The 12,715-nt window shown below is 36.8% G+C and overlaps 1 protein-coding gene across 4 annotated transcripts in view; it reads right to left on the reverse strand.

Moving 5' to 3' along the window:
• LDB2 (LIM domain binding 2) overlaps positions 1-12,715 on the reverse strand; it is a 426,688-nt gene continuing 413,973 nt past the window's right edge. For 2 of the 4 annotated variants that reach the window (XM_089677450.1, XM_089677449.1), the window contains exons 8-9: positions 8,452-8,526; positions 1-6,811 (exon numbers count right to left, since the gene is read on the reverse strand). In XM_089677450.1, the coding sequence (XP_089533576.1) occupies positions 6,581-6,811; positions 8,452-8,526 (306 nt within the window). In that variant the 3' untranslated portion in view covers positions 1-6,580. Of the gene's footprint in view, positions 6,846-8,451; positions 8,527-12,715 lie in introns of all 4 variants that reach the window. The other 2 variants (XM_089677452.1, XM_089677451.1) reach the window with 2 other exon arrangements.

A 12,715-nucleotide genomic window follows, 5' to 3' on the forward strand; every position in this document is an offset into this window, starting at 1 on the left:
TCATGTTAGCACAATTTATTGGCACACAAACTGGCAAAGCATACATGAAATACATTTGCTCATAACACATTGACTTATACTGTGTGCTCAGAATGGTCATATTAAAAGGAAACAGAAACTTAGACATATAAAGTTCCACATAAATACACTGCAATAATAATTTTAATAATAAAAAAAATGCCATTGAAGGATTTACAAAATATTTATACAAGAAATATACTATGAAAGAGAGCAACAAAGTCAGCTGAGATACAAGGAAACACAAGTGTGGAATTGAATTAGTTTTCACGGAATGGATGGCCAGATGGCTTTAGAAATACCATGACCACAGCTATTGAGTGAGTAGGCCATATTCTCAACACTGAAAATAGTTCTCCAACCTAGAGCAGTTAATAAGCAACTCCACCCACAGCTGACAGGTACTGGATGAAACCAACTCTTGACATTCTTTAGAAAAAATATATTCTGCAAATAAAATCAACGTAGCAGAGTTTCAGTCAATTTAAAAAGAGGGATACTGACAAAACAAGTGAAGATAAAAATTCTATTATAGGAGCCCCATCAATAGTAGTTACATGTCTACTAGCATGAGTCTTCTTTGGGGGCCACTAAGCGTCAGTAGAAGACTTGGGGTGATCTCTATCACATGGTCAATGTAGATCCAATGGATTCCAAGAGTGGGATAGTTTAGAACTTTAAACCATCTAACGTGGGCTCCGAGATATTTTTCAACAATAACACTCATACTTCTTGACTACTCTAATCAGCTCTGAATGTAGTTGCCATTTAATAATACAGAATATAATTCATCTATGTGAACTTTATATGGCCAACACAACAGCAAAACATAAACAAAACATTAACAGAAACAACTGTGCGTCAATCTCTTAACCAGAAAAACAAATAAAATATATAAAAAGTTTCAAGAGGAGGAATTATACAAAGTTATAAATGAAGTTGATGTTCCATTTGTTAAAGCACAAATGATTTTTTTTTTAGTATTACAAAAAAGTTTTATACTTAAAAATTATTTGTAAGTGATACCGTCATAAGCACTGTTTGTAATCCCATTGAAAAAAAAAAGACTAAACATTTAAAGACAAGTTTGTTGTTAACGAAATATTTCTTTCTCTGGGCATGTTGGATTTTGTTTCATAGGGAGACTAAATCTAATGCACATTTTGCCTTATATAAGTAAGTTATTTATGACATTTACAGATAAGTATGCTTCCTGCATATTATTCTAATTCCGTTTTTTATATTGTATTAAATATAGATTGGTATAGATGTTGTATTAAAGCTAAACTGATAAAGATTAATTGGATAGTATTCATTAAAATCTGCACCATGTCAATATCTGCACCATGTTATATTGTAAGGAATTTACTAAAAACTTAATAAACATAAGGGCAAGCACTAAATGTTGAACCACCACTTCCCAAAATTTTATGATATACCCAAATCACCATAAATAGATGGGACTTTTAAGGTGCAACTAAGATTACACAAATAATACAACAATGTAAAACAAATATTTTGTTGATATATTATAGCTTATAAATGTCATATGTATACATTGAACAGTATGAGCTATGCACATGTAAAGAATAAACTTATAGTAAAATCTTTCATTTGTAACTTTGTGCAGTAATAGTAATAGAAATACAGTAAATATATCATACTATCCTTTAACCATATTGTAAGACAGGAAAACGAACATGTTTCATACAATTATACTTCCTCAGAAGGTATGGAATGAGTACCAGAAGCCTGAAAGAAGAAATGCTGTAGCTGCCAAGTTAACAAAATCATCTCCATGGGGGAGATTAGGGGATATATAATCAAGACAATCCAGGAACACCTATTTACTACCATGTTCAAAAAGCTAATCCTTCTTTCATGGATCCATGTATTTTTTTGGGATTCTAATAATTGATGGGGTCCCAAATGTAATAATTTATGGATCTATATCGTTTTTTAGATTCTAATAATTACTGAGGTCCCAGAAGCGTAAGCATAGCACCTCAGCAATGTAGCAAATGAAGGGGAGAGAACAATGTTCTTGGACAGCTTACCAGCCAGCTTGCCACCTACCAAATTAACCTGTCTAACAGTATGCGTTTATAACGGGTTTAGTTAGCACACATCTGCAAATACATGCGTAAGCCACAGAGCCACGTCACGGCACCCTGATAATCTGTGGTCCTAACTCTACAATTTCTGAGAGCCCCCATAGTAGAGGCACATGTATTTAATAGATAGATCAAGGGCAGGTGGACCTGAGGGAGCCCACCCCTCAGCAATGTAGCAATGACACACAGATGCAGGTGTTTGTTCTTTCTTCTTTCCAGCCTGGCATACAAGACACCATATTTTCCTTGATACGAGGCTCTTCTCTGCCATGGAATCTAGCTAGTGCTTTGCTTGGGCACAGGAGATATTAATGATTTGTGACCTTTCTTGGCATGGACATTTAGACTCCATTGATTTGTGAGCTCACCATTTTAGTTATGATATGTATATATTTGTATTTTCCAACACAGGCATTAAGATCTGCTCTCTTGATTTACTTATGGGATCCCAAATTTATTAAAACTTTTCAACTTCACACTTTGTCCTTGGTACATTATGAGGTGCTTTTCTCACCCTTAGAACCCCATTGATTGCTAGGCTCCATAAAACTTCATAGATCCATGAAGGAAGCATTATCTTTTTTGCACATGAAAGTGAATTGGTGTTCCTGGATGGTATTGACTCCCTATGATCTACCTCCTTGGGGACTATTTTTGCATTTCTTTCAGATACCTGATCTATTACTTCTGATACTTATCCCATACCTCCTGAAAAAGAAAACGTGCAAAATGCTTTCAGGGGGTGTTGTTTTTCCATTGCATAATATGGTTAATGGATAGTATAATGTATTTAATGTATTTCTATAGTATAATCTGAATGGTTGGCAATATGAGAGATCAGTGGTGATAATAGGACACCTGTATATGGGGACATATGTAAGATTACATCACAAGTTAATTCTTTACATATGGTGTAGCCAATGCTTTTTAATGTATTCATATTTTATGTTGTGTTAACATATGCCATGTTGCTGAACAGCCACATGTTTCATGATACTAGCCATTACAAACTGAGTAGAGGTCCAACGCATTAATCAGACAGAAATTTAGCTGTATATACAGAAATATCCCCTGACATATTCACAGCATTGTCTCTATAGGTGTCTGCTATATGTTACCCAGGAAAGGCCATGCACCCTTGTAAACCTGATTTCACTCTGTTTGGTTCCAGACCCTGGCTACCTGCCCTCACCTTGTCCAAAGAGTTTACTAATTGGCAAATAAGCTTTTTCTGGAGAGGGAGATGGTGGTTTTTGTTTTGTGATACTGGGATTATTAGATTGATCCTTAGAAATCAGAGAAAATTCAGAATCAGAGACTCACACAGAAGAGGCTTTTTTTGCAAACAAAAGGTAATACTAGTCACTTTGTAGTCTCAGCCCTTGGACTGGACTTTTATAAGAATAAGTGGCAAATGTGCTTGCTTTAACATAAACCTATTGAGATTTCTTTTTAACTTTACTTACAGTGGGCAGTGGACATTTCCATGTGCCTCTAAGCCATATCTAGTCCCTTTTCTTCTACACCTGCACCCCTGAAACCTGAGCCGCAAGCAATGATCAGCTTGCTGGTTGAAGATTCTTCCCCTACAATTTTAAATCCTATATGCTGTTTCATTGGCTAGGATTGCCCTTTAAATTGATGGCCCAATATAAGGCACATAATATGGTAAGGAGGCAGAATTAGAGCTAGTGACATGAAAACTGGTTGGTATTTGCACCCGGGGTTGCAAGAGTGCTATACAGGGGACCAGAAGCAGTATACAGGCACCTTGAAAGGGCCTACCAATAAAAGTCATTAGGCTTTAAAAAATCCTTACATGTACCCTTTAGGCCTACCAACTAACAAATGAAGTTCTACCCTTATTTAAAGTACAACTAAATGTTTCTGTATGTCATTCTAAACATGTATCCAATCCAGTTATTTTGTGATGTCTATGCCTCTTAAAGCAAAAACTTTCTTTACCTTCCCTGACTGAGACAAATCTTCCTTCATTTTGTGTCTCACATGGTCCCGATCTTAGACAGTTCACCACAGAGGCACAGCTGCCAATCCATAAGGCGGGCAGGACTAGGTGTAGCTAGCTACTGATTGATTAGCTAGAGGCTTGTAAATCAGCAGTGACGATTTTGATAGCCATGCCCCTGCTGCATTTTTACATCACTCTGTATTTCAAGCATGAGAGTGGCAACACTAAATTATGGCAGCTGCCAAGAGGGAAAGATCCCCTGCTAGCTGTCACATCGGGGGATCGAGGGGGAGGGGGATGGCGGTGTGGTTACATATTACACCCATAATATGGATGTAATATACAAAAAAGTGAACTTATCCTTAAATTGAAGTGAATTCTCTGTGAAAGGCAACATAAGCTCACAAAGATAAGTGGTTGTGTAGTAATACAATAAATAAGGTCTGGGGGAAACAAAGCTGAATTTTAACTCTACCAGTGTGTACAGGTATATGGTCTCTCCATTTCCCTGCTGCACCCTTATGAACAATAACAAGAATCAAATCCAAAGTAGTTTACCATGTTAAGTTGTCATAGCTCTCTGGAACAGTTGCTATAGCTATATGGTTTTGTGCACAAAAAAGATTTCACCAGAGTATTTACATTTAAGTGTGGTGTGGTTTTAAAACTTAAATTCAGAAGCATTTTTATATATCTTAGATCTTAAATTAAACCTTTCCAAAGAGAAACATGGAGGCTTCCATTTCTGACCAGAAAATTCTGAAGGAAACTGAAGAGTCAGCATGGCAACCAGGCAACTAGAATTTGTAGAATGAAAAGTCAGCAACAGCATGTCTCCAGGTTTCTACCAGGAAAGGTCTCCTTTAAAAAGAACAGACAAAAGAATATAAAAATTCTTATGGGGAATGGTATAAAAATGTGCCTCTTATTTTAAAAATTGTTGCTATGCCGTTTATAGGGGCCAGGCAGGCACACCTAAAATCTTTAGTTCATTTTAAAGTGAACTTTAGTGGATCACTTCCCAACAAGCACAGATATACCTTGTAGCATATTTAAAGGGAATCTACAGTATATACCATTTACATTTTCTCCTGAAATATATGTGAAGGCAATCAGTGTAGGATATCTAACCTTATCAATCTGTATCAATATTGTGTTACATGTATACTTTAAAATGAGCAGATATGGATGCCGTCATGCCAATTATCAGTATAAACACGGGTTCTGCTTTCTGCTTAGTAGTGCTGCTTACCAGTAATGTCTTCTCATTCTGGGGACTGGGTGAAAACAATGCATTATTTATAGTATCTCTATGATATGTGTCCATAATTTTCTCAGTTGGCAATGCTAAGTATATGCAGCAAAATAAAGATAGAAGGCAAATTTATAAATCTGTATATGTAATGCAGTAATGAAAGTACTGTGTATCAAGGATGTAAAAATTTGAACATTGCAATAAATACTACTTTAAGGTTTACATTTCAATGGCAGTTGACTATGTGACACCTTTAACTTAGCTTCAGAAAACTTTTGAATGGCTGGTTTCTTCTCCAAGCATAGCTAAACAAACAATGAAAAAGTAGGTAGATTTTCTTGGGTACTATGATGGTAAGATATCCTCTCCAGAATTTACAACTCTGCTGTCTCTATCATAAAACAAACAGAGAGTGTATCACTCTCTCTGGTAAATTTTTCATTATATAAAAGTATAAGCAGATCCCAGCAAGTGTGACATCCATCTAATGGCTTAGGCTGCGTTTGCACATTTGGAACTGTAAAGGATACATTTACCACCGGGGTACCTGAGAATTATAAAAAGCAGTTGGGTTATACTAAATAGATACTCACCCAATAACAAAATATAATTTTGGGTGGATTAATTTATTAAGAAATGCAAAAACTCTTGGGACAAGACATTCCAAGAATTTGCAGATTTGTTCTGTGATGTTATCATGCTCACATACTTGGGCACAAAGCACTTATAATAAGTGTTAATGAGCACTTCTCATTTTGGACAAGTCTGCCCTTAAATTTTTCCATATGAACATTTTAATCCTAACCTGAGATCCCACCAACAGCCTCACAGAGCAGATCTATAGAACACGTCAACTCAAAAATCTTAAGTGGGTAAACTAAGATATAAGCTCTTGGGAAACCAACAGGCTTATTTGTGCAAAGTGCATGCTTTCTGTGTTTTTATTTTACTGATCCAAAAATGACCTTTAAATTGTTTTATCTCATGGCTTTGCAACAATGTATCACAAACAGCAAAGAATCCCATGACCAGACAAAGTATAGTTTGCACATGTACAGTATGACTTAAAAATACCAGATCAAAGGCTTTTAAGAAATAGTTATCTTTGTAGAAAGTTCTCATTTGAAATAATTATACACTAGTATAATTATTGTAAATAAAACAATGCCATCATTTGTAGACTCTTGTCCTGTGCAGTATTAAGTTCTCGGATGGTTTGGTGGCTTATTGGGAAACTTGTTGTGCTGGGTTCTCCGATTTGGTCTCTTGATTTACAGGTGGTTTGCTGTTCCAAGGGCTATTGTTTCCCAGTGCGGGAGAGTTGTTGAAGTCTTCTTCATCATCCATACCATTAGCGGCATCATATTGTGTGTTTTCTAGTCTAGTGATAAGCCTTTCATCTTCATCTCCAAATTCGCCTCCCATCAATGTTGGTTCTCCTACCACCATCACATCCTGTGAACAGCACAGACCATTATTATGTGGGTACCTTGAGGAAAGACAAAAAAACTACCGATGACTGAATGTGGGAGTGGAAGAATACTGACTTATAAAAGAACAAAGGCATTTAAAATGTAACAAATTAGATTTAATATGAGTAGGGTCTGTGACCAAAAGCACAAAGCTCCCTGTTTTTACATTCAGCATTGGCGTGACTATGACTCACACTGCCCACACAACTACAGTCATATATTGCTTACGGTAGAGGAACTGTCTGCTATTGAAGACAATTATGATGGATTGTGCTGTAATCTTACATATGCATTTATAGCTAACTTTGTATTCTATTACCTGCATTTTCCTCAGCAAGAATGATCAGTGCATCACATGACATTAATAATACTTTATGCTTTAAATGGTTGCTCAGCAAGCTGTATTTTTAAAGAAGTTTAACTGATGACACAATCCAGTTGTGCAATGCCTAAGTAAACAGTTATGCTATTCGGTTCCTTTCCTGGCTTAGGCCTTTAGGAAGAAACTTTGTTTAGTTTGCACCTTGCAGAATGGGTTATGAAAGCCAGGGCAATGAAGAATAAAGCAAAAGTAGAGCTGTTGCTCACAGTAGCCTAGCAATGCCAGAGTACAGAGTAGGATACCTGATTGATTGCTATGGCCTACAGGTCCGCATTTACTACATTTTTTTCTACTCTTTTTATAATTCAGCCACTCTATCAGCATTCTCCTTGCTCTTTTCTGGTCTACCTTAAATCTCCAGTGTTGGGCAGGAAGCAATAGGGTATTGGGGGGACCAGTGAACCCCAAGACATGCTGTTCCAGGAAAGGGCTTTGGTGCTAGTTTTAGCTTTCAGCAACCTAGGCAGCAGGGAGGGCTAGTGGACCTAAAGGCGACTTTCAAATTGAGGTTTAACCCATTCTGCTCTATGTTTTTTACATCACAGCAACTCACAAATCCATTTTTAATATCTAAGCATAAGTCATGATAGCTTTCTATGACTGGATGCTACTGGTTGTTACACTTCTTGAGTCTTTATCATTAAAAGGGTGTCCAATACAAAATACTCAGTTTTAAATAGAAACTGGCACATGGTTCGGGGTAGATCCCTCCAACAGATATGGGTTACTACCTTCAGCCCAGCTGAGGTACATTTAGTTAATATTTCTGCTAAATTGTGATAGCACCACCTTCTGCTGGATCATCTGCCGGCATGTGAAGTAGACAGCACAGGTTGACTTCCATCACTGTTCTGTATAATGTGAAGCTAAATATATGACAACTTAGGTGGAAAGTGTAGCCAGAATTACGGGAGGGGGGGGGGGGATAATTTGTTTTCTAGGTTTTAGGAGAAAATGGTGGGTGGTTGACCCTGCTGACATCTACCCAAAGCTAAGAAAGACATGTACCCAGAGATGAGAAAATCTATCAGACACAAAGAAAAGAGTTGTAATTGTAATGCATCCAATACAAAACCAGTCTAATATTCCATGATAATTCCACTGATTTCTCAATAATTTAGAAATCAATATCACTAATGATTGTTTAAGTAGCAGGACTTGCCTACTGTAGGGGAATTAGCATGGAATAGTGACTGGTTTGGCATAACAGGCCCGTAATGTTGCCTGGGCCTATTACTTACCAAACCGTTCCGTATTCCACGATAATTCCTCCTGACCCGTGTCTTATCGCCTATGCATTTTTTTGTAGGGATGAGCTGTAAGTAAAGGAGGATTCATTAAAGGAGAAATTCAAATCAATGTGACACAGTTGCAGTTAAAACATAGAATGATATTGATGAATTAGTATGACAAAACAAAGTCACTTAATAAACATTTTAAAATAGTCTAATAATCTTTCATGAATAATATTCTAATTCTAATATTCAAGACAAACCTTGCAAAATATAGTCTTTAATTATGGCTCCAAATGAGACAGCTATGTTAATTCGTTAATATATGCATGTTATGCTTACTATGTATGACACTGGTCACAGTTTGTATGCTTGGATGCTCCTGTCAATGAAAACTATGAAAGTGTCAGTAAAAACACAATCCCTGCATCTCAGGCACCACACAGCAGGCAGCACACTCTCTATAAGTAAATGACTTTGTTAACAGTGATGGGCTGAACACCCCCGTGTTCGGTCAAACGTTCGAACCTAATGAACGTTAGATCATAAACTTCAAACTCAATGCAAGTCTATGGGACTCAAACTTGTAAATTCAAAAGTGCCCATTTTGAAGGCTTATATACAATTTATTGGCCATAAAAGGGGTATGGGGACTTGGGTACTGCTCTGAGGGACATTAATCAGTGAAAAACAAATTTCAAAAAGAACCATTTTTAAGGGGTAGTCATTTTTCATTGCTTATAGTAATTAAAAAAAAACACACAAACTTACGCTTAACTTGAACATCGAGCCCAACACTACCTAAATGATTAAATGACTAATTAAATGACTACATAAATGATTTTAACTGCAGTTATTTAGTAAGAATGTAGATTCAGTTAATGGGCCAGTCCAACCAAAGCTGTTATCTCAGTTACTGATAGATACAGACCACCTGACAATTTATTATACCTGAGTTGAGTTCACTGTTGGCCAAATCTTTACACTTGAATGCCTGGGTTACTTACTTTGGCCATTATGACGGTTCCTATTCTTTATGTTAATTATTTTATTAATTTTACAGTTTTGAGTTTCCTTCATTGAACATGAGTTTGGTCATCTGGTAACATACATTTAAAACCTGCAATGGCAATACTATTTTAGAAAAACCAGCAAAATGCTGAACAGCATTGTCTAATTTCATAATTTATTATTGCACACTCCTAAAAGAGTAAATTCAGGTTTGTGCTATGTGAAACACTTGAATGAATGAAACACTAAGAGGCATGAGACCAAAGAGGTGTATTTACTAAAGGCAAATAGACTGTGTACTCTGCAATTGAAGTTGCTCCATGGCTTATAAATGAGATAAAGCTTCACTTTGCATAGAATTCCCAATCACATGCAAGGAAAATGAAAAAAAAACCCAGCAGTTTTGCTTGCACATCATTGGATGATGGAAGTCAGCAGACCTTTACCAAATTTACTAAGCTCTGCATCAACTGCCCTTTCAAAAGACACTGTCTATTTGCCTTTTGTAAATCCGCCCAAATGAGCACTAGGTGCATGGTACTGCTTTATGGTCAAAACTGACTGCAGGCCTTTATTAGGGAAAATACAAGATGAATACTATACCTCCCTTGTATTGACTGCAGAGCACTGCAAAAGACTTCCTACATGGAGATACTGAATCATTGGATGCTCATGTTTAGGTGGAGGGTCCACTCCGGTAGCAATACAAGTGAATAGGTTCTGCTGCATCAGTGATTAAAGATTAAAGTCCATATTGGGCATGAAATTAAACTTATTTTTCATGGAACATTTGCTGCACTGATCTATTTACCTCACTGCACTTTTTTTCTAACTTTGACAGAACACATTGCATTTTGATGCCTGTGTATACAGAGTTCTGATGAGGATCATAGCTCTAGTAGCTCTTAATAGCTGGGTAGAAAAAATAATTACAAAAAAAAAATATTTTTGTTTGCATTGTAAAATTCTTTTCCTGGAGTCCATTGGGGGATACAGGAAGTCCTAAAACTCTGTTTGTTTTCAGGGAGCAGTATAACACAAAAGTCTAAGAATTCCTGTGTCCCCCCAATGGACAATAAAGAAATTAGGATTTTTGTAATTATCATAAAATCCTTTTCTTGGAGTCCATTGACGGACACAAGAATTCTTCAAATTTTTAGTATATGTAAAAATCCTCCTGCTCTGCCAATAATCCTACATATGCCAGAGTTGCAGCAAGCACCTAACTGCAATCCAAACAGTGAAAAGACATATATTACTAACTGGTGCTGCGCTACTCAATAATAACAAAAGTGTTAACCCACAAACGTAGGTGAAAGTAAACCAATGAGACAATGAATGACATATATCAATAATAATAAATCACTGAAGCATGAAATAAATGACCTACAAATAAATATAAATATATGCTGAATATATATATATATATATATATATATATTAATGTGATGAAAATAACTTGTGAAAAAACAACAAAGTGCAAAGTCCCAATAAATATGTGTATCTTCAGCAGAACTGTGAAACAAACAGTGATCACTGCAAACAGATCCTCCACCGGCTAGCGTGTGCGCTCACCTCCATGGCAGAGATGAGTGTACTGCAATAGGGTGTACAAAGATAGCAGCTGTCTTCTGTAGCAGAAATGACGTCACCATGCTTCCATCCTACGCGTTATATCACGAGTCACGTGACTTCCTCAGGGCTAGCCATTGCTACTATACACGCTTTTATGGGTCTGTGGACCTGGTTTTTAATGTGAGTAGGCACTTTGCTTATTTATGTAATAAAAACTTGTCTTACTACACTATGGGAAGTCCGTTTTGGTTTAATTTTCCATGTATGGTCCATGGGAGAGGATTTTCTTGCCATATAATGGAGGAGAAATCTGAGCTGCTATTTCTGGTCCACTTGTGGAGTGTGTCACAAGTTAGCCTGCAGCCTCTTGTGTGTTTATTCTTACCTCCTTGCTGCTCTGGATTCCTTTCACATGTGTAATTTGTCTGTGCTCACCTATGGGTGTCGTCTGCTATCCTCTGGGTTTTATTTCCTTCCCTTCCATCACTTCCTGGCCCGCCTCCTAGTTTGCTTGTCTATATAAGACATGCTCAGTGTTACTACTGTCTGAATCCTACATTGACTACTCGTGTACCAACCCCGGCTTCGTTCTCTGACCTTGCTTGTTTTCCATTTGTCCTGGCCTCGGCTTGCCAATTGGATTCCGTTTGTCTCCTCCCTTTATACTCTGCTCCCATGAGTGTTCTCCTCAACCTCAGCTGGGCGTACCTGGGGGCCGCGACTTGGTCCCAGCTTGCTGCAAGTCCATCCCCACCATCAGGGGCTCTGGTGAACAAGCAGGCTGGGGCTTAGACTCCGCGCCCTGGGGAACCCCAAGTTGAGGATCAATAAGAGCTCACTACTACAGGTGCTGACAGAGTGTTCATTTTTCCAACTAAGAGGATTGCCCTAGGTGGTGGAGGATCTGTTTGAAGTGATCACTGTTTGTTTCACAGTTCTGCTGAAGATACACATATTTATTGGGACTTTGCACTTTGTTGTTTTTTCACAAGTTATTTTCATCACATTATTATATATATACAGTATATATATATATATATATATATATATATATATATATATATATATATATATATTCAGAATATATTTATTTGCTCACATATGAAAATTGATCACTATTTGTAGGTCATATATTTCATGCTTCAGTGATTTATTATTATTGATATATTCATTCACTGTGACATTGGTTTACTTTCACCTACGTTTGTGGGTTAGAATTTTTAGACTCTTGGGTTATACTGCCCAATATACTGACAATATAAAATATTGTCCCTGGACTAAGCAGATTTATGTTTAATTGAAATGTGGTTTACTACTAAATCGCTTGTTGAAATTTCTATATAGTATAAATAATCTAAGAAAGAATTTATTAAAATTCCAATAATTACATTTTGGGAAACCTGAAGCCACTTCTGAAGCTTCTAGAGCTTGCATTAAATAGTTTTATTTTTCTTTATTTTTAATATTTTTTTGAGGGAGGCATGTTTGCTCATCACTAATGTTGTACTACCTAATTCCTGATACTGCACAATTGCATGTTACCAGTGGTTGATGATACTACTAAAGGATTATAAGCTGTTCACTTAATAAATTGAATGTCAACTTTGAAAATTGTGTCCTGTCCTTGTAGAGTGACTGAAATCAGGTGAATCAGGAATTTTGCTAGCACATGATTGGTTGATTGACG

The sequence above is a fragment of the Staurois parvus genome, unplaced genomic scaffold, assembly GCF_062004578.1.
Source record: "Staurois parvus isolate SC_StPar_1 unplaced genomic scaffold, SC_StPar_1.0 ptg000186l, whole genome shotgun sequence".
NCBI classification, from domain to species: domain Eukaryota; kingdom Metazoa; phylum Chordata; class Amphibia; order Anura; family Ranidae; genus Staurois; species Staurois parvus.